Source organism: Fonsecaea nubica, assembly GCF_001646965.1.
Source record: "Fonsecaea nubica strain CBS 269.64 chromosome Unknown Scaff20, whole genome shotgun sequence".
Lineage (NCBI taxonomy): Eukaryota > Fungi > Ascomycota > Eurotiomycetes > Chaetothyriales > Herpotrichiellaceae > Fonsecaea > Fonsecaea nubica.
This window is the reverse complement of record NW_019173693.1, coordinates 184,938-205,984: the sequence shown is the minus strand read 5'-3', so window position 1 is coordinate 205,984 and position 21,047 is coordinate 184,938. Positions and strand designations below refer to the sequence as shown.

The window sequence follows — 21,047 nt, the reverse complement described above, 5'->3', positions numbered from 1 at the left end:
GGCCTTCAAAGGATCAGTGCTGGGACGAAGAGGGTCAAGGCGCTGTGGAACGCAGACGCTCATGCCTTTGCCCTTGCTGGTCCGACAGCTGGAATGGTCAAGGGCCTCAATGCACAGTCCATTGTCCTCAAGAGACCACCACCAAGTGTACGGGGTGTTATGGTATCTCACCTCAGGCAGTAGAAGACAATCGACCAGATGCTGAAAAGAAAGCACCAAAGAAGGGAAACAACTGAAAGGTGGCAGATGTGTAGCTCCCCGAAGTCACCTACACCCGACAGGAATGCCAGCAAAACAAGGGGAGCAGCAATGCTGGTATTCCCTTGGCAACCACCTAATTCTTCTCCGAGACAAGTTCTTCGTCGACACCAATAACTCGGACCTCTGTCCCTGTGACGCAAATCTGGCTGGTCTCTGGTCTGGATTGGGCGGCAATGTTCCAGGTCTCCGTCAATTGGCGTTGGCGTGGGTAGATGTCGGAGATATGCTTGCAACGCAAGAGTGAAGAGGCCGTTGTCAAGAGGTTCCTGGATTTCTGGAACTCGACCTTCCCGCACCAGGCGGTATTTGAGAATGAATGAGGTGTTGTTTGTGTATAATGATAAATGTTCGATAGACCCTCGCATATAATCTTCCAGCCGCCAGTACCCCGATCACCAGCCGTTAGAGGCGACTCCAATGCCAACGGAATCGCTCCTCTAGAACCGGGGGGTCGATCCAAAGGTACAGAGCCAGAAGGTCAAGACTGCATTCGATTGTCCTTGTAGGGAGCATCGGAGCGGCGGTTACCGGAGGCGGAAGTTGAGGAGCCGCGAGGTGAAGGGATAGCGGTGGTTCTTCTGAATCTGGACTGCACGGAAGAGGAAGAGATCGAAGCGGCGATTGAAGGGAGTGTCAGCGATGGGATTGGCAGTTGAGGACAGGAGGAGCCGTGCATCGAGCGCGGTCTCGCTGGGAGAAGTGGCAGCAGTAGTGGCAGCAGCAGCAATAGTAACGACAATGTGGAATTGGTAGCATAGACGGCGGGAGTATGAGGGAGGGCACAGACAAAAATGGTCAGGCACGGATCGTCTGAGAAAGGGTCACAAGGGTGTAGGGACGAAGGCTTGTTTCTTTATGTCTCGAGGGACACTGCCAGAGCCAGCTGGAGTCGCAGAGACAAGGAAAAAGGCAATTCAAGAATTCAAACACATCATGACTCTTTAGGAGGTTGTTTGAAGCCACTGTAATCGTCGTGAGGTACAGTGGTCTGCCAAAAAGTTTGAGGCGTTTGTTGGAGGTGGAACTGAGGGATTGGGATTTTGGGGGGAGGAGGAGAGAGAGGGGCCGCCTTAACTGCCTTAACTAACTGGCTTAACAGCACCTGGTGGCGCCTGGTGGCACCAGCTTTTTTAACTGCCTCAACTGCCTACCCACCTACCTTAGGTGACCTAAGTGCCTAACTAATTACAGAGGTAATGAACTTGGGGTCTGCCAATCCGAAACGGCGTCGGGTTCCTTGGGCCCTTGCCACGCTTGCTTAGACAAGCTGCAGGGTGCGCTGCAGGTTCGCAGCCAACAGCCAAGGGGAGCTTTCTCTGTCTCTGGTGTCTCCATCCCCGGCCCCAATTCCCTGATGGGTCCCCTTTGTTCTACCTCCTCCACCTCCTCGTATCAACCTGGTATTCCAATTCCTTCTAGTTCTCCCCCTTCTCACACTTTGCGTTCCTACTAAGTTAGGCTCTGGCAAATGAGGTGTGCAAGGGTATACGAGTACCGACACTGACATGAATGATGCTCTCCACCAAAGCCAAGTCCCTGCATGGCGTTCGAACTCTATGGCTCGTTTCCCTCACCTCATACCTCCTCCGTGTACCTCATACAACTACGGTTCCATGATGATGAGACTGCATAACCCTTCAACTTGCTCATCTCGGGGCATAAACCCATGCACACATGTGTCTCGCTTGTTGCTGCTGGCATGGCATGGCATGGGCCTAACTCGACCAAGGTAATCACCTCTTTGGGATCTTATGCGATTGATAACACTCAGAGAGATCGACCGTCATCTACCGAGATCACGAAATGACCCCTCCTCCTGTACGAGTACCTCCTCATCCTTCCTCCTCGTCGACTTGCTGGCTTGTAAGCGAATACAAGCTTGTCAGCATTGACAGCATGGTCTGAGAGAGAGAGAGGAAGATTAAGCCAGCCGTCGCGGCCCAGCAAATGCCTGGATCAGCGGGTTTTCGGTACCTGCCAAAATGTTCTTGGTTCGCTGGAGTTTGGCAATCCGATGTCCTTGGCTTCGGCTTTGTCTATTTCAACATGTCTCTCGTCAATAACCCATGCCAGAACAACTACGAAGTACCTACCTCGTACTCCCTCCAAAATCCAACCTGTTTCCTCCAATCAAACCAAGACCGGCAAGTTCCTCCTCCCCGGAAAGAGTTAGACCAAAGCGTGGGTTTCCGATCCTCTTTGTCTGACCAGAAGAGACTCCCGGCGATGATCTCTTATGCTGCTTGTGCAAGAAATCCTTGACCAGGCACGAGTATGAGGCATTCGGTATGCATGTTCCAAATCCCATATCTCGGCGTCATGGCTCGTGGAGCTTACCTATGGAGGATGAGCCACGCGTGCATCACTCAGCAGGAAGGAAGCTTGAAACGATGCACATGCGCATCCTGTGGAGCGACGCACTCACCAACGGTTCCGCACCAGTCTCTCGCACCAACCACTCCTGGGGAGCTGATGAGCACAATGACCAAGAGACCAGATCCCCAGGTATGTGTGTGATGTATGTCAGAGGCCTGGATTGGATCGTCGTCGTTAACCAACATGCAAAAACCGAATATGTCACCACTACTTGAGCATGTTTTTCGTATACAGCTTCTGGAGAAGAAACAAAGAAAAAGGTTGGAAAAAGTCGATTGAGAAAAGTTCCGCGCTCCGGCCCCGATACCCCGTTTCCGACATATGCATCCCATCATCATTTGAAATTCTTCATATGCTTGATTCCTGATTCCTGATTCCTTTTTGTCTTTCTTCTTGGCTGCTGCTCAAAGCCCAGCGCTCATCGGGTGTCAGGCACATCTTTGAAGGGAAAAAAAGAACATCAAAGGGCTTTCAGCTGGACAGGGACAGATAGATGGAGACAACAAAGAGAACTTTGGTCGGGAAGACGTTTTTTCCTTTTCTTTTTGGTTTGGGTCTTCTTCTTCTTTGTACACAGGACACCGATCTCCTCAATCATATACCCTTGTATCATAATAACAGATATCCCAAGAAGATGGAACTCGCATGAGCGGCTTTGCAGTCCATAGTCACGTACATTTCGCCTCGACGGCATCGGAGCGAATGCGAAATCCCCCGTTCGTTTCCCCTTCATTCCTTTTCATTCGTTTCAACCTCCGCCAAATGCGCTTCAAAATCCCGTGTGCCTTTTCGCGAGAGCACTCCCAAAAGTAAAAAAAGACGCTCCTTATTCCCCTTGGATGTCGTTTGGAGGAAGGATGGAAGAAAAACACCCCCTGCAAACACTCGGCTGGAGTTTCTCAACGTCTGTACTTCTGGATACTGGGGCGACTTGGTGCTCGTAACAATCGCCCTCATCCAAGAAAGGGGTTGTCGCCTCATCTCCTCCTTGTCGGACACATTGCCATACCTCATCCCTCCCTACCTCTTGAACATGGCTTGCACATCCTCTTTCCTCCAGTCAATCTCTAGACTGCCCTCGTAGACTCTGTCCACGATCGTCTTCATCCGGTCGTGGGCGTGAGAATATCGTACTGCACATTCTTCAAACACCCGCGCGATCAGATCCTTCTTCCCAGCCCTCTCGAGGGTTGTTGACGACGGATCGTCCGCATCAGTGAAGTGCTTTTCGATCCTCTTCTTCAATGTCTCCACGCCCTTTCGGACCTCTTTGGCGTCATAGCTGCCGAGAATCTTCTTGGCTGCGCTGCGGGAGTGGGATGGCTTGTTCGCAATCGACGTAAAGGACGAGTCGTTGCCCTTCATGAGCGCTTCGGTGCTCTCCAAGAAATCAAGCCATTTGCCCAGTGGCCGTCGGATCACAGCATCCGTGTACTGTGCGAGATGGGATAGTTGATCGCGCGACGCCCGTTCCACCCATTCTTCGAGGACCGCATTGTTGTGTGTCTTCACTTCCTCAACAAAGAAGTTCATGTTCTCGATCAAGAGAATATGATAGTTCAATGCCTCTTTGTCTTCGGGGTCCCCGCTCAGTGGTACGTTCGAAGGGCCAGTCGTTGTCCCACCAGAAGAGTTTGCGGCCGGATTGTCTTTGGCGATGAAGTTGAGAGACTCCCACATGGCTTTCAGAAGTTTGGTGTACGCGTCGTTGACGATGAAGCGCACTTCGAGTGACTCGTGGTGTGCAAATTCCTGAGGAATCATGTCTTCAACCACGGCAATAAAATCGGGGAAGATCCTCATGAAAGAAATCAGACCTTTCCTCTTCTTGACCTTCACCTTGGTTTCCTCAATCGCCTTGACTTGTTCTTCCACAAATCTATTGAAGAGACCCATCAGGCGTTCATGAAGGGTTCTCACTGTCCGCGTGATGAATTCTTGGTTCGTTTCCTCGTACTTTGACAAGCACTGTTCGAGTGAGACCAGGACGCCAATGCCCTGCAATTGATCCATCTTGAAGACCCATTCCATCAAACCCTGAAGGTCTGTGGGCCAGAATGAGTAGATCCCTTCTGTAGTGCGCTGTACAATCTTGGCCAAATTACGATCTGGATCGTAAGCTTGTTTGGCCTGCAAGTTGGGCAGCTTGCGCTGTTCAGGAGGTCGAGATTGCACTAGTTCCATAAAATCCTCGTTCGACTGTGAGTTCAGATGGAAGAAATGTACAATGAAATTCTGTTCTTCCGAAATGGCTGTGGCTTGTTGCTCTAGGACAGTGTCGAATACCGCCCAAGCATCGGGTTTGCCGTCTCGTCTTTCGCCAACCGAATGTCTCATAACGCTTGCCTTCACTGCTCTGCCACGTTTAACTGTGAGCTTGCGAGCTGCCGTGGAAAGATTGGACTCCTCTGCCTTCTCTTTCTCTTGGTGGGTGAAAAGGATTTCCTGCTCCTCGCCCATGGGGTGCCTGACAGTCTTTCTCAGACCCATGCTGAAGTCTCGGAACTGGTCTTGGTAGATGCTCTTGACATTGATTTCGTAGCTGCCAATCAATGTCTGCCATTCATACTGGTTGACTTCCCGCACAAAGAGCATCATAGCATTGTAGACCCAAAGCTCTTGTCGCGAAGCGTTGAGAGCCCGTAGGTTGAGTGTGAAGGAGGATGCCCCAGAAGAAATGCTGATGCTGGCATTTTCCTCACTTGTACGCTGCTCAGCCAGTTGGAACATGGCCTTCATGTGCTGGTTGAAGCGGTTGACAAACATCATGCTCTCATCCTTATATTCCTCCTTCTTCTCACGCACCGCTCGCATCTTGGTGAGGTCCGCTTCGGCATTCGTTGGAAGTCCAGTGCGATTGCTTGCTGTGGTTGCTTGACGGAGTTTGTTTTGACGCAGGTCTGGATCAATTGTCAGCATGGCTCTGTAGAGCAAACTCAGTGCACGCTCGACTGCGTGGACGCCTTCGAAATTGTCGATCGGTGCTTGCCGTAGAGCGCGAAGATCTGAGGGTGATATTGTCAATGTTCTCAGGAGATTTTGCAACTCAGCCTGCAGCAACTTCTGATTGGCAGTCTGCACTTGCAACCCCTGTCCTTGTGCCTCGATATACTCGATATCTTCGTGGAGAGTATCGAGCTCATGGGCATACAAGGTCAATAACCCGTCAAGCTCTTCACATTCAGCAATCGCCTTTTCGAACGCTTTTCCGAGCTCCTGAACTTTGGTCTCCTGGTGTTCGACATGGCCGAGCCAGCCACTCGCTTGAGCACGGCCAATTTCCCTTCGAATGTCGGTCTCGAAGTTGTCCAAAGCATGGTCTTTGGCAAGTCGCCCATCCCAAGAAAATTCTGTCAAGATTTCGTTCAGATCTGCTCCGCGGCCCTCAGTGACCCGTGGATCAATACCTAAAGCTGTGCAGTGCTTCTCAACTTCCGCCTCCAGTCTTTGCCGACGTTTCCTTTGTGGCGAAGAGGACCGGCCCTTATCCGGCGACTCCGCACTCGGTTCTTCCTTTGGAACCTCAGGCTCGGCCGGGAGAGGCTTTTCTGCTGGCGTTTGCGGTCTGGCGACGCTGTCTGAGGTAGCAGAACGCTCAACCTGAACTCGAGGAAGAGGCTCACTAGATACAGGCTTCGGTGTCGGCTGGTCCTTTTCATTTTCAGTTGTGACCGGATCAGGTGTTCCGCTCCTTGGGCCATCCGAGCTCATGCCTCTCTTCAAAGGCGCCGGGACAACACTGGTTATGCCATCGGGCTCGTTGGAGAGTTTGTCCTGCATTGCCTTTAATCGCGCACCCGCACCGCCTTGACGTGGTTGAAATGCACCCGCGGCGAGGGCAGCTTTTCGGAATTGGTTCGCGATGTCCTTACCAGACCTCTTCTTGATCATAGGCCCAAGGCCGGGGCGATGCTCTTCTTCAGGTTTTTGAGGGGCTGGAGGCTCGAGTGGCTCTGGAGCCATGGGCTCGTTTGGAGTTTCGACGGGTTCGGGCTCTGACGTAGTTACTTCTGTGTACACCGTCCTTGGTGGCACGACGTCGTTTGCTTGTGACTGCTTGTTCTCTGTCACGGCCTTCTCGCCCACAAAATAGTCCGTTTTCTTCTGCGACTGCTCCTCTTTCATCGTGGACGGCGTCCCCGCCGGTGTTACAAAGGCGCTGTTACTCTGACTCGTGGGAGCTGGTTGTTCAGGTTTGAGGTCGGGCGCAGCTGCCGCTGGCTTCTTCCGCTCGGGGAAGAGCTCAAAGTCAAGTGCTGGAAGACTAGGAGGAGGTTCGGGCGCAGGCACCCTGCGATCGCTCGCTGCCGTGCTCGGCCTGGAGTTGTTGAATGGTTCGCCACGAGAAATGTCCCTGTTTGAGTCCTGAGCCGGCATAGGACCCATCCTTTTCGGCGAAAAGTCTTGCGGACCAGCCTTTGTGACGCTCAATCCGTTGGGTCTCAGAGGTGGCGGCTCGAGGGTAGGATCGGGTCGCTGCAGTGACGCTTGAGAGGCTTTGGGACTAATGGAAGGTCGTAACGGAGCTGGTTGGAGGCCGTCCGACAGCGACGGCGTACGAGCATCATCACGCCTTAGCGGAGGGCCATAAGGTTGTGGGCGAGAGAAGTCCTGTGCCGGTGTACCGCGGTTCGGCCTAGGGGGTAAGCCCAGTGGTCGTTCTTCTGCCTGAGAAGGTAGTGGCACCGCATCTCTTGTCGGTGGACGGTAGTCTGGTCGGCCAAATGTCCTATTTTGTTCTTGTACTTCCATCCGACCACCGTCTCGACTCGGAGGCGGCTGAGCGACATATGGAGACTGTGGCCGGGCGGCACTGAGTGGTGGTACGGAAGCAGGTTGGCTCGCAGCTAGGGGAGTTGGAGGAGTTGGGGATGGGATGATCGGGGAGAAGTTGGTCCTGGAAGGGGGAGTATTCTGGGCGGACTGGACACCAGTGATTTGTTGTAGTTCCTGGGGAGCAAAACCTATAAGCTCTGGAAGCTTTCCACCCGTGTACTTTCGGTATATCTTGATCAGACTGGCAATGAAGAAATCCTTCTCTTTGGGTGTGGGGGCGGACCAAAAATAGGGCTTGCCTAGAGACACGGTGAAGCCGGTATTGGACGCCCACTGCTTTTCCATCTGCTGCTGGGGGTTCGCGGGGACGAGAGACGTGTAGGAGATGATTGCGGTCAACTCGTCGAGATTCCATGTCTTGCCGATGGAGAAGGAGCCGTTTGGGTTCTCGCGAGCCTTGTGAACCCTGACCTTGCCGGAGCGTCGGACGGCGACAAGGATGACTCGGTGTTTCTTGTTAGAGTTGGAGGAGTCCGGAGGAGGAGGAGAGGAAGGGTAGGAGGCATCTTCAAGCACTCGGACGTGGGTGATATATGACTCGAGCTGCATGCCCTCGGGGTCACGCTTGCTGAAGCAGGCGTCGATAATGCGCCGCTTCTCATCTTCGAATCGCGCGGCGCGAGACTGATTGGTGTCTTGCTGGTCGGGTTGCTGCCTCGTGTGAGGTCTCGGCTGAGAGAAGTTGTGGTCGCCATTCGAAATGGGCGCAGGCTGTCGAGGCCCAGAGTAGAGAGGTTGCGGTTGTTGCTGATTCATGGTTGGGAGAGTCCAAGGTTACCAACCTCATCTTCCAGAGGGAGAGGCGGAGAAGGGTGTGAATGAAGGAGGCAAATCACTCATAGCTGCCCAAATATACCCAGATAAGACGACATGGCCGTGCCCCAAGGTTGTTCGTGGTGCGGGATTTCAACTCCAACCGAACTTGTAGAACCCTTCATGCCAGACAAATCGAGACGTGTACCAGAAGGAGAGAAGTGATACAAGTGCGCATGGCATTGGCGAGCACGGAAAGCCGCCAGCCGCCAGCCGACAAGCCCCCAGCTGGTGCCAGCGGTGCCAGTGGTCCGCCGTGGGCCCAAGCCTAAAACGAGGTTGGGCGGCCAAGCCCCGTCCCCCCCAGAAGCCGTTAGCCTCCAAGTGCAGTTAGACTCGGTGCCGTCCGCAGGCTCCTCCTGACCCCGAACCTCTACCGCCTGCTTGGACGTAGAGGTAGACGACCTTATAGCCTTGTTCCTAGCATTACTCTACAGACCGAGAAGAGAACCCTTTATATCGGAGGGCAGCGAACGAAGCCGCAGAATTAATCTTTGACCCGAGTACATTGCTTGTCATACACGTCTCGTTAAACCAAACTTCATAGTGCCTCTGCCTGCACCTGCACCTGCATTGGGTATATATGGGAATGTAGCTTTTCGACTCCTATCTATCCTATCCTTCCTACTGCACTCCTGTTTCTCATCAAGCTGAAGAGTGTTGACAATCACTTGAAGCCTTTGAGCATGCTTCCACTTGCTGCACAAATCGCTTCCGACGTCTGAGGCTGCGCATGGTGCCCGGTTTAGTAGGATCCTCCATGGTATCGTGAGATCCCTTCACTGGCCCCTTCAGAACGGCCTCAAGAACAGCCACGACCTGTGCTAGACGAGTGGTTTGGCCCCGTTCAACGACGTTGCGGACAAATCTGCCAAGGAGGGGGTAATGTTCAGGGCGGTAAACCAGGGGTCCATTGATTTGTTGGGTGTAGTGTTTCCCATTTCCCTTCTTCCACACGACGAAGAAGGGGGGGCTTCACTCCCGGTCATGGCCATACTGAATACGGTGATATCCACGGGCGGAACGGTTGACCTGTTGAGCCCATCGACGTATCTGTTCAGCTTTTCTGCCATGTTGACACAGGCTGGTGCCACCCTCAGACATTGATTTGTTGTAGCTCAGAGGCTGTTCACCCCAATTAGACCCTTGAATCTACTTGAGGTCCAGGGATTCTCGGCAATGCGTGTTCTGAAGTGATTTTTCACGACGGACTCGGCGCCGTTGACGATGGTAAGCTGTGAAGGATTGGCCACATTTCTGATATCCTCCACTTCTGGCTCATGAGAGTAACATTCATTGAAGATTTCATTCACCAGGCTTTGGACACGCTTGGGGAGTGTCTCGTTCATGCCGCGCAAGTGGATGCCATGACTGGCGAGGTCGAGTTTCCGGTACCCAGAGCTTTCAACGAGGTGTGACGAGATGGTACTGGTACGGGAAGGTCCCGAAGGCGGATAAGTGAAGTGTGTTTTTGATCTTTGTTGATTGAGGCACATGGTCCTTGCAGACGTGTATATGACAGACCTGAGATCAAACATGCTAATTTACACTAAAAGGCTAGTCCTATAAAGGACTAGCGTGTACAAGACCTGCGTCCACATCTCCTCATCTGTACAGGTGGGTAAATACATAAGAGCTCTGATTGGTCTAGTGGTGATGACGGGGCCTCGACTGTGCAAATATTGATGGTGCTGATAGTACTTGGAATAAGTCCAGTATACTCCGTACCTCCTCAGGACGAGGTACTAGTCGTAGGTACTTAGTGGGCTAAGAGGCGGAATATTTAGTTGTCTAGATGATCGTCTCTTATAGAACAAGGGGTAAAATACGTTCATTCTAGCCCCCTACCAGCGTAACCCGAGGCGCGAGACGAGGCCATCACAGAAGGTCAACTTGACCAAAATAGGTACGAGGGTATTTTTATCTTTCCATTTTGGCAAGTCGGTCAATCATCCTAATCCAACTGGTCTCACAGATCACCCTCACTCTTCCCTCTTGCCCTTGAATGCCCTGGTCTTTGTCTGTCCTTATGTCTTTGAGGACCCTGATATCGTCTCGCTGTACCCATCTCAAGAGCGAGAGAAGAGAGAAAAACCGGATAGATACAGCATTTCAAAAGGCCCAGCCAAAAAAAAAACATCTTCCCGTTCTAGAAAGACACTGGTGGACCTTGACTGTCCACCGTTCGCCTCGCAAAAACCCGAATCCTCTTTCCGTATGACGCCAGGCTGAAATGGATGTAGTACACACACAGAGTATCGTGGTCATAACTTGCCGCAAGAGACAACCCTGCTCTTTGCGCCCCTAAACTCAGCCGGATCCAAAAGATATCCCTATTCAATGCTTCGAAACTATAGCAGCTCCAACTCTTTTCTCTTTCACTTGCCAAACAATCTTTCGCTGTTTTCCACCATCCACATCACTGCTTCATTCTTCATCTTGGTGTCACTAAGCTCGCGATTTAGACTCTCCGGTCGCATGATGGTTGGTGCGAACACCACCGCAATGTTCATGCTCGTCATGAGATTCTCTTTCTCCTCTTCGACCACCCGTGCAAGGTGCCGAATCAGATACTCCAGGGTCTCAAGGTGGACCTTGGGCAATTCCTCCAACGCTCGCTGCATAGCGTCGAGTCTGAGCTCCTTATTTTCAATCGTCGTGGTATCGAGAAGTTTGTCGTAGACGTCGAAAGTTATGAGTGGAGTGGGCAGTCGTCGGAAATACTGTTTCAGTCCAGAGGTCACGGCGTGGATGTCGAGATCGGGATCAGAAAGATCAAAGTCCTTCGAAGGGTTCTCGAACCAGTCTTTCACTTGTTGCACCTGTGAGTTACCCCCAGATTTTCGGTAGATGCCTTCCACATCCATACCTGAAAGAATATCAGCGCGGTCAGATCAGATATTTACGGCAGGACTTACCACGCGACTCGACTTCTTCGACACACCTCTTCACAATCGCAGGAACGGAGGTCTTCTCATATTCGGCCCGGTGTTCGAGTTCGGACCCAAACAGTTCTGGTTTCAATGTTAGCGGGAGCACAAATGAATGGAGGACAGACTCCTTACGTGCGCCAGCCTCAGCCAGTAAAGATGGTGTGCTCGCATTAGCTTGCGTGGCGTACAGTCCATTGGATTTGGGAGCCACTTTCTGAGTGCTGAAGAACCCAAAGCCACTTTGCTTGACAGGTTCTGGGTTGGCTCTCGGCAGACTAGAGTACTCCTGGGGAGGGCCAGTGGTTGACCCATAGGCCCCTGTCTCCGCAAACTGGAGGTCCCGGCTGTAGTTCTGTTGAGTTGACGAAAAGGCTCCTTTCAAACCTTTTGTGACACCTTTGGCAACCTTCTGTCCTTTTCTCCAATCAAATTTCTTTGGTTGGCCTTTGCGGATGTTCACCATCTGAGGACCTTGCAGGACGGTAATAGGTTCTGCTTCCCCTTGTAAAGTACTGGTCGAATCGATATTGGTCAAGTCGGCGGACATGTTGCGCATTTCCCTCGAGTCGAAGGACACATTCGACTTCTCTTTGTGGTGAGAGTAGATTCCCAGTCCGTTCATGGCCGACTTTGGCTGATCAGTGTCCTTGCCCGAATTGGCCTTGTACAGACCTTGGATCTGGTGTACCAGCTGATTGTTGAGTTCAGCCAACTGGGCATTTTTCGAAGACAGCTGCTCGAACTCCATGAAGCTCTTATCTTTCATCTGAGTTAGATTGGCAATCTCGTCGACCAAATCATTTCGTTTCTGGATTGAGGCTTCGATCTGAGGCGCGAACGAGTCCTTGAGCTTCTCCAGTGCCTCTGCAAAATCGCGAAGCACAACGTTGCTCAACTTTCCAAGGTCGAATCGCTCGCCGCTGTGCTTTGCAGCGGCTAGATGTTCCGTGAGAACTTCCAGCTCTCTTATGACAATTTCTTTTTGTGTATCGAGGACGACTATCGTTGATCTCTTCTCCTTGAGCTCAACATTCACCTGCTTGATATTTGCGGCCGAATCAAGCTGCATTTCCAGTTCGGCGATCCTCTTCTCCCGTTCAATGGTTCTCTGCCGCTCACGTCGTAGCTCATTCTTGAACCAAGCGAGTTCATCACGATTCTCGGGAGACGCTGTGCTGGGGCTGCTGATTTCCTGGCCAATTGACGAGATTGGCATAGCCGGCGATCGAGGCCAGCGGTCCTTGGACAGTCGACCCGTTTTGTCACTGTAACTGCGACCATGGCGAACAGAGTTCGAAACCCTCCTAAGGAAGGACTCATGCGCGCTGGGTTCCTCGCCGGCCATTATCCGGGCCATGTCCTCATCCATAGTGAACTCTCCACCTGCCGAATACCTGGGCAGACCTGGAGACCTGTAGCCATCTCCAGATCGCTGGTTCTCCGACTGAAGAGTGCTAAAGGACTCATTTCTCGACCTTGAATGATCAAAAGGCGGCAGTGGTGGCGCTCGGGGGTCAACGAAAGATTCATTGCCCGTCTTGCCGGTGTTGTGAAGATCTTGGATCAGAGAATCATCTACCGCCGCATCGAAGATACCTTTAGAGTTCGGTGAACCTATGGGGCCAGAAATGACCTTCCCACCATTTGCCTTCGCGAGATCGGCCACCGGTTTGGGAGTAGATGAGCCACTGTTCATGCTGCCACCTGACGGGGTGCCAATGTTTGCCGCGGCGCCCAATTCCTTACGCGGTATGTTTTGAGTGCGCTTCGCGCTGTCTAAAGAGTCCCCTCGTTTAGGCAGGTTCTGTAAGATCGAGGTCGCGGGTAACTGTGCCGGCTTGGGAGAACCGTGTGAACCACTGAATGCTGGACTGGAGTCGTTCGAGAGCATGGGCGTCGAGAAGTCGCCATCTGAGGGTGACCCGATGTCCGGGGCAGTCAACGGCTTGGTGGCAAGTTGGTCAATGGGGTCGGTAGAGAGGTCGGCTTTGGGAGTCGACCCCTCTGACCGTGACCCCAGCGTCGAGGTTGAAAACTTCTTGGATTTTGGTGCTTCTTGAAGTTTGAATCTGTCATTGTGTTGTACTTCGTTGGTGTGGACGATTTGCGACAGCCGTGGTGAACCCTCCGATCTCTTCGACTGCTCTACCGGGATATAGGGTGATGCGTTCGCAGAACCCGAAATGCTCAGATTTCCTCCTCTACGAGTTTGGTCGACAGCTTCTCTCGACGGAAGACGCCCTTTCTCTTGGTAGGCAATATGGGGACTTGAGGTATTGGACTTAGTAACGTGTGACTGGGCACTTGCCGCGTTCGATTTGCTGGTAAAATAATCCGTGGGCTTCTCCTCGATAGATCTTTGGGTTGTTTGGTTTGATATGCTGGGCGATTCGGTCGCCGGCTGTGGAGTAGGGTCAAAGGCAAGCGGGATCAAGAATTCTTCTCCCGAACCACCACCTGCCCCACCAGATAAGTCTGATCGTTGCGACATCACAGAATGTCGATTGTTGCGGAAGGTTGTCGATGGCAAAGTGAGCATATCTAGAAATAGGTTGGGATCAGCAGGCGGCCCGCAAGGCTCAGACGCGGGATGCTTACCGCGTGAATGGTTTTGATCTGATGTGGATGGCCTCGAGTCCGAATCGCCTTGCAATTCGCTAACCATCTTACCCACCGAAGGTATGCCTGCTTCGGAGGGCTCTGTGTAGACCTCGGGAAAGGGGGACGAGTGACTTTCCGGAATGTAGGCGGTCTTCCTGGCTTCTGGGGGCGGGATTGCGGGCAAAGACTTGTCCAGCTGGACATTATTTGACAATTTGGAGCGTTGCGAGCTGTTTTTGGTCGTCCTTTTGCGTCTCCGGGCCATCAGAGCCTCGTGGCAATCCATGCAGAATATGCCCTGCGACGTCCGGGCATAACGGAGATTTTCGATCTTTCTCTTGCAGTTCCGGCATTTGAAGCAATTGGCGCAAAATGCTTGGTCTCCTGTCAGAATAGCCAGATCCTCAATCTTATTTCCACAATTACTGCAGCTGTAAGTGCAGTTGTTACATATCAAAGATCCATCGCCCAGAAGAAGTAGATTGGCGTCGGAATCGAGGAGGGTGCCGCAGGTATTGCAGGCAAAGCAATCGATGTGCCATCGGTTCCCAGCTTGATGATGTTAGTCACAAGGGTGTCCCCCAGCCAGAAACAAGAACGGAGGTCTGATAATTACCCAGTTCAAAGGCTTTGCCCTCCTCTAGGATCTGTATTCTCTCGTTAGCTTGTCTGTCTGGGACATGAAGTTGGGGCACTCTCACCTTTCCACAGCCTTTGCAAGGGTATGCGGCGTCATCTGCCTCCATTGGGGACTCAGGGAAAGCCACAGGAGATTCCATCGCAGTGGCCATTATGTCCTCTGCTATCGGTATGTGCTGGAGATTGTCGACATATGGTGGATTTTATGTCCACATGAGATTTCGTCGTTTCAGAGTCGGTAGAATGGGTGTAATGGCATTAATAATCCCACTTTTTCTTTTTCCCTTTCGTTGCAAACAAAGCTCAAAAACGTTCAGATCCTGTACATTGTACGTTTGGCGGGAAATTATTTTATTCTTCTGAGTTATGGGCGAGGCCGTGTGCTGACCTGCAGCTGAAACACTGATCGGGACAAACTGGAAGGACAATCGACGCTCGTGCCGCGGCCGAGTGATGCTGGTATGGTCGCCTTTTTTCCCCTCCGTTGGCCAATAAGCCAAAGACAGTAATTGAGGAGTATTGAAGAAGCAAGACAGACAAGAATGCCTTGAGTGGAATATTTCTGTGTCGTACAAAGGCGAGTGTAGAGAACGAAAGGTAAACAAATGGCAAGGATCGTAGGGCGGGTTCAGCTCGTGCAGAGAAAGGCGGGTGGAGGAGAGTGAGAGACTGGGATGTGGTTGCGCAGACAGCAGCCTTTGGTGACGGGATGGTGTCAAGTCAAACGGTCAACGAAGGATCATGACGGGGGGTTTAGACTTGTTCGCAGCGATTAGAGTGATGGTGTTCAGCGTACAGCCAAGTGTCGAGGACGGGTGACAGAAAGACAGGGAGGCGTGGAAGATGGGCTGCTGCTGGTCAATGGAGGGTGGTGGTTGTGAGAGAGAGGCGTGATGCAAAAGATGGATGCTCTGGGGGAGTTTGCGCGGAGTTCACACTTGGTGTAGGGCAACGAAAGGCTCACGCCTCACTCACACGCACACACGCACCTACGAGGATTGAAGTGCGAGGCCCTGAATTGGCCTCTCAGGGTCCAAGCAGGTGATTGGATGTGCTCGAGCACAAGTGTGAAAGTGTGTGCAGGGAGCACTTGGACAGGCGTTAGCGGGCGGATGGTGCACCGTTCAGGAGACTTGAGGGCCCCCCATGGGCCTCCCGTTTAGTTAAAGGTTACTGGGGCTAGTGGGCGACGCGCACCACCCAGTGCCACTGAACCCCCGAAGTGTCCCGCTAAAGTGACCTTCCAGGCGCAATCGAACGAGTGAGGTTGCGCAAGAGCCTTGAGAGCCCTAGTTGGCCTCAAAGTGCCTCTGTGGCTCTGCTGCAGCTAAAACTCTTGATCCATTCTTGGTCCCGCCTGATCGCATTTGATCGCTTGGATCGACTTGCACCACTGGGGCATTTTTAGCACTTTTAGCACTCGTCCTGCAATGGTCGAAATGACTAGCAGCGTAGCGTCAGCGCAAGTCAGAAAATCTGCTGAAGCTTTACTTGCTCAGGGGGGGTTTCTTTGAGGGGGGAATGCAAAGATGCAGTGCGCAATCTCATTGCCAACCCACCACCACAACACACTCGTACGAGGTACATATGGTACTCGGTAGAAATCAACAGTTGTGACGGCAATCGAGCTGGAACTGCAGTGGTCCAGCAGGTTGAGAAGAGATACGAACAGACTCGGTACAGTACGAGGTATACCCCCAAGTTACACAGCCTCCTCGTGGCGTGGATACCAATCTGTAGAACAATCACAAACTCATCTCTATCTAGCTTTACCCCCTCCATCAGAAAAGGTCGGCATCCTATAGTCCCTCATAGTCCCTCATGTTTCGTGTCACAACTCACTACCCTGGCAGATTACTCCAGGCCGCGTGCAGCAAATCTATTGTTTCACTTGGCACAGCCCCTGACTCCAGCTTACGGAGTACATATGGACGAATTGGCCACCTCAGCCTGATCTGTTGATGCCTCAGATAAGTACTCGGTGCTTATGGGGATTAGAATGCGGTTTGGGATGGGGGCCGTCAGAAAGTCCAGTGGCCAAAAAGGCAAAGCGGCAATTTGACAGAAACAATTTGAATTCATCTTCTCTCTATCCATTTCCCTGTCCGATTCCACCTGTGACCAGTCCCAGAAACGCCCAACTTACCAAAGCCCGTGGACATGTCCCCTGGGGTTCTTTCCAAATGCCAGCAACTGCTCGTAAGACGTCGTTGACAGTGACCTTCATGATGATAATAACGACAATGGTACAAAAACACTGGTTGAAAGTAAAATGAAAAAAGAAATGAAAAAAGCCCCGTCCTCCCCAGCCCTTCAACGCCAACAGTGAATCTGAAACCCAACCTCCATACTAACAATAGTAATAACAAAGTGTGCGACACCCCCATTCAATAAGGTGATGCAGCAACGTCAACATAATAATGAATCAAGTTCTTGTCCGACTCCTTCTTGAAGTACTTGTAGAACCGAGCTTCAGGTTTGATGACGGCGTGAAGGTTGATGCAAAAGTTCATGACCGCTCTCTTGATGATGGATGTATAGGTGGCGAGGAGGTGTTCGGCGTAGGCGGCGAGGCGATCTTCTTGGATCTCGTAGAGAGTTTCATTGCACGAAACAACTCGGATGAGGAGAGCATTAAGGATCTTCAGTCCAAAGTCCATAACAATAGGGAGCCTATTCGCAAAGCGAGGTCTTTCGGGGCCGAAGTCCGACGCCAGGCTCTGAAGGCTGTTGTACAAAATAGTGTCCGTCGACTTGGGGGTAACAATAGGATTGTTGGTAATGATACACTCGATTTGTTCAAGGGTGTCGAGCACCGCATCGATTGTGGGGAGAACAGTCTGTGTGTGGCTGCACAGAAGAAAGGCGCCGTCGTCGATGGCCGACAGGACGGATGCGTATGAAGAGCTGTGATTGCATCGGGCAATGAGAAGGGCCGACAAGGTCAATCCAGGCTGTGGTTCAGGCCATTGAGGATATTGTTGGAAGAGGTGGACCAGGGTGATGAGGATCGTGTGCGTGTTATAGGCGGGATGGTTGATGTTGGTGGCTCGCTTATCTCGAGGTTCGGTGATCATGTCCAGCGACGCCATGTTGTGGATGAGTAATTCAAAAAGTTCATTAAACTGTGAGTGCTTGGTGATCAAAGCACCAGGATTCTCCTCAATCAGTTTTCGGAGCCTGCGGTAGCCCAGGGCATCCAAGCTGGACCGTCGAAGTGCCTCCATGGCCATCAGAAGCGTCTTTTTCTCCGAGGCCAGTCGATCTCGTTCGGGAGACCGCTTAGGTGACCTCTTGGGAGATCGCTTCTTGCGTGGACGTATCACCATGGCATTTTCTTTGCCATCAGATTTGATTGTCTCGTAGCTGGACTTGGTGACCGTCTCAAAACTGGATTTGGGCACGGTCTCCGGCACTATGTTGGTGGAGTTGTCTTTCGACACGGAAGACGCCGACGTTGCAGCACGGCCACGAGAATCAGGGCGCTGGACACTGCTGGCCGAAGGCATTGGGGTAGCAACGATGCGTCTCCTGACAGGTGCTGAGAGAAGACTAGGTTTCTTTTCGGTGTCGTCCATGGTCCCAAAGACTTTGAAGTCGTCTGACTTGATTGGTTCGGGAGTCAAGCCCCGTTGTTGGGACGACTCCTTGGTTTGAGCCATGCGTTCTTTGTTCTGAGCTTTGATCGAGGCAAGTGCCGATTTTGGTCTGGGCGGCGCATTGGCATGCGCAGCAGTGGTGGAGGATTTGTCGGGATTGTGTGGATCGGCTTTCAAAGCCTTTTGAGCATGAGTATTGAGGGTCCCCATGATGGCTCGGGCACCTCGTGGGTCATATGAATGAAAAGTCCAGAAGACGGCACGGCTATTTTCGCGTACTTTGACTTGTCCATCCGTGAGACCTGCGGCGATGGCCTTTTCACAAGCAGGACCGTCCTTTTCACGGTCCATCTGAGAGCGATAGGTTTCAATGAGGATGCGCAGCCACTCGGGCGCATAAGTGCGGGGAGGAATGCGGTTGTCCTTGAAGGCAGCGCAGACATGGTAGAAGAGACGGGGGCTGTAACCAGCATGTTTGCAGATGTTCATGATGGCGTCATTGGCGTTTTTCTGATTGACCATCTTGGTCGAGCCGCAAATAGCAATGAGGCCTGGAAGAAGAAGATCGAGTTGAGACTGGATTTGATTCTCGAGGTGTTTGGCAATGTTGGAGAGGGCTCGGCATGCTTGAGCAGACAAGGTGGTGCGCTCAGAACCGGCCGTGGAGACAATGTGAGGTAAGACGGCTTTGACCTTTTGGACAAAGTCGTTTGGGATGGTGCTGTTTTCTTTGCGTTTCTCAAAGATGTCCGAGAGTTCGGCCAGGAGATCCTGGCGCTTCTTCCAGCTCTCCTCGGTCTCTGGAAGGGTGAGTTCGTAATGCAGCAAGTTGAGCACATCAGCATAGGTTTTGCCGAGCATTTTGGCTCTAGCGCCTGCAATGGCAAAGTAGACGGCTCTTCCAACAGCAGGGATGGTAGTGTCGACCTTTTTGACGGTCTGGTTGAAGGTAGTGGCGGTAGTAGCCTTGACTATACAAGAGGTCAGCACCGAAGAACGACACAGCCAGCCAAAGATGGTAACACGGTAACACCATACGGAAATTCATGTGATTGCGGAAGAACGCCATCTTGTCCTGCTTGCTAGATACCCAATGGTATTCCTCGCACCAGTTTGGCAGGTAGAGAGGTGAGAGGGGTGACGGACAGGGGAGAAGAGTGATATGGAGCAGTGAATAAGGCAGAGAAATGGATCAATGCAGTGCAATTGATTTCAATTGAACAGCTTACGGCAACAGTTGTAATCTCTTGCAAACGGGAATGTGTCTGGGGGAAGTCTTCATACAATCGGCTCAAGGGGGGGGAGCTGGTACATATGAGAGAAAATTTGACACCTACCTGATCAAGGCGAAGCGGGGTGGCGAGGGAATTTGCGATAAAAGGTCTGCGTGCTCATGGATATCGTTGTTGGTTCCAAAGGCTGAGAGAGAAAAAGGTTGTGGAAAAAGGATGTCAGGAGGTGAAGCAGGCGACGACGTTGTGGTGGTTGAGGTTCGTGGTTCGTGGTTCGTGTTGATGTTTTGGCTCCAGCGACTCGGAGCGGGAAGTTGAGCGGGTGTTTCTTGGCGCGGGACCCAATCAGAAGCCCGCAACTGCCTCCGCTTGCCTTTGGCTCCCTTTGGCTTCTTTGTGGTTCACCAACCTCTGTCATCACTTCCCACGGATTAACCATTGACGATTCTTCCCTCCTGTCACCATCTCTCAAGCTCTCTAGAAAATATAGACATGGCGGAACTTCCATTGACTGCCCCTCCCTCCCAGGACACGACCGCTCCCACCCTGCCTCCACAGCTCCATCACAAACCCGTCCTGCGACTTCACCTCGACGACATTGGCCACCCGGCTGCCCAGGTGGCTTCCAGTTCCCTGGATGGAGGCCTATATCTGACCAGAGCTATTGAACACGTCGTAATGCACTTGTACAGACCTTACGGGTTGAGCGAAATTCCCAGAGTCAGATCGGTCACGGTAGTCCTACGCGCCATGGGGGGAGTGGCCTACACCACTGGATTGCCACTTGATGACCTCCACAAGGAGATTCACCTGTCGCTCGACTATGTTCACGGCGTCTTATCAAGAAACTCAGCAGGACTACGCCATGAGATTGCCGGAGTCATCACGCATGAGATGGTTCACTGTTTTCAGGGCAACTGTCATGGCACTGCTCCTGGGGGGCTCATTGAGGGCATTGCAGACTTCGTTCGATTGAAGGCCGGCCTCTCGCCACCGCATTGGAACAAGTCACCCGAGAACAGAGGGCAGAAATGGGACGAGGGCTACCAGAAGACTGCGTGGTTTCTTGATTGGTTAGAGGAATTACGAGGACCCGGCACCGTAAGTCGGATGAACGAGACTATGCGGAAGGTGAGGTATCATGAGCACGAGTTCTGGACGGGCATTTTTGGGGAATCCGTTGGTCAGCTCTGGACCCGCTACAAGGCGACGTGGGAGACTGGAGCTCAGGGAAGTTCCCTTCCAATGGCCACAGAGCAAAGCAGTGACAGTTCAGCACAAGAGGGGCCTGAGAAAAAAGAGAAGCAGCTGGTGATCCCAGAGCAAAGGAAACCGAAGCATTTTGCCGCTTAGTATTTGTCACTGCGCCATGTGCAATTCTGTATTTTCACCAAGTCGGAACAATCTGCGGGCCACATGTTGTAATTTTCAGAGGTTGAGCGAGCGAGTTTCTGATGGGAATGCTGGAATGGAGGCGCACTGGAAGACATCGCTTAATCAAGTACAAGATCATCATGGGGCTTCCTAGTAGGCATTGAGGCATTAGACGAGGTTGATTTGATGCTAGGAGTTCTGGCAATAGGCACGAGGCTGGATGTGGCGACCGTAACATTGGAGTGGATCCCAAACCTTGAATCAAACATCAGCATTTTGTTTCCAATAACACAGGATAACCAATGGCAGAGACAAGGGCGTCAGTAAAAAATTAGAGTGTTGTTGCATGATTTTGTTCTTCATGGAGCAAACAAGTTCTCGGG

The 21,047-nt window shown here is 52.1% G+C and overlaps 4 protein-coding genes across 4 annotated transcripts; 1 reads left to right on the top strand and 3 right to left on the bottom strand.

Moving 5' to 3' along the window:
• Positions 1-334: 334 nt before the first annotated feature.
• Positions 335-8,229, bottom strand: AYO20_04023 (hypothetical protein; the record flags this gene model as incomplete). The annotated part of the gene is made up of 3 exons (XM_022642322.1): positions 335-698; positions 790-951; positions 3,662-8,229. The coding sequence occupies 3 exons, from the start codon at positions 8,227-8,229 to the stop codon at positions 335-337; spliced, it is 5,094 nt and encodes a 1,697-aa protein (XP_022501703.1).
• Positions 8,230-10,664: 2,435 nt separating this feature from the next.
• AYO20_04022 (hypothetical protein) lies at positions 10,665-14,611 on the bottom strand (the record flags this gene model as incomplete). Its single annotated transcript, XM_022642321.1, has 5 exons — positions 10,665-11,155; positions 11,205-11,300; positions 11,352-14,372; positions 14,437-14,467; positions 14,522-14,611. The coding sequence occupies 5 exons, from the start codon at positions 14,609-14,611 to the stop codon at positions 10,665-10,667; spliced, it is 3,729 nt and encodes a 1,242-aa protein (XP_022501702.1).
• A 2,235-nt stretch (positions 14,612-16,846) lies between these two features.
• AYO20_04021 (hypothetical protein) lies at positions 16,847-19,127 on the bottom strand (the record flags this gene model as incomplete). Its single annotated transcript, XM_022642320.1, has 2 exons — positions 16,847-19,029; positions 19,097-19,127. 2 exons carry the CDS (start codon positions 19,125-19,127, stop codon positions 16,847-16,849), a joined length of 2,214 nt encoding a protein of 737 aa, XP_022501701.1.
• A 655-nt stretch (positions 19,128-19,782) lies between these two features.
• AYO20_04020 (hypothetical protein) lies at positions 19,783-20,643 on the top strand (the record flags this gene model as incomplete). The annotated part of the gene is made up of 1 exon (XM_022642319.1): positions 19,783-20,643. One exon carries the CDS (start codon positions 19,783-19,785, stop codon positions 20,641-20,643), a length of 861 nt encoding a protein of 286 aa, XP_022501700.1.
• Positions 20,644-21,047: the final 404 nt, after the last annotated feature.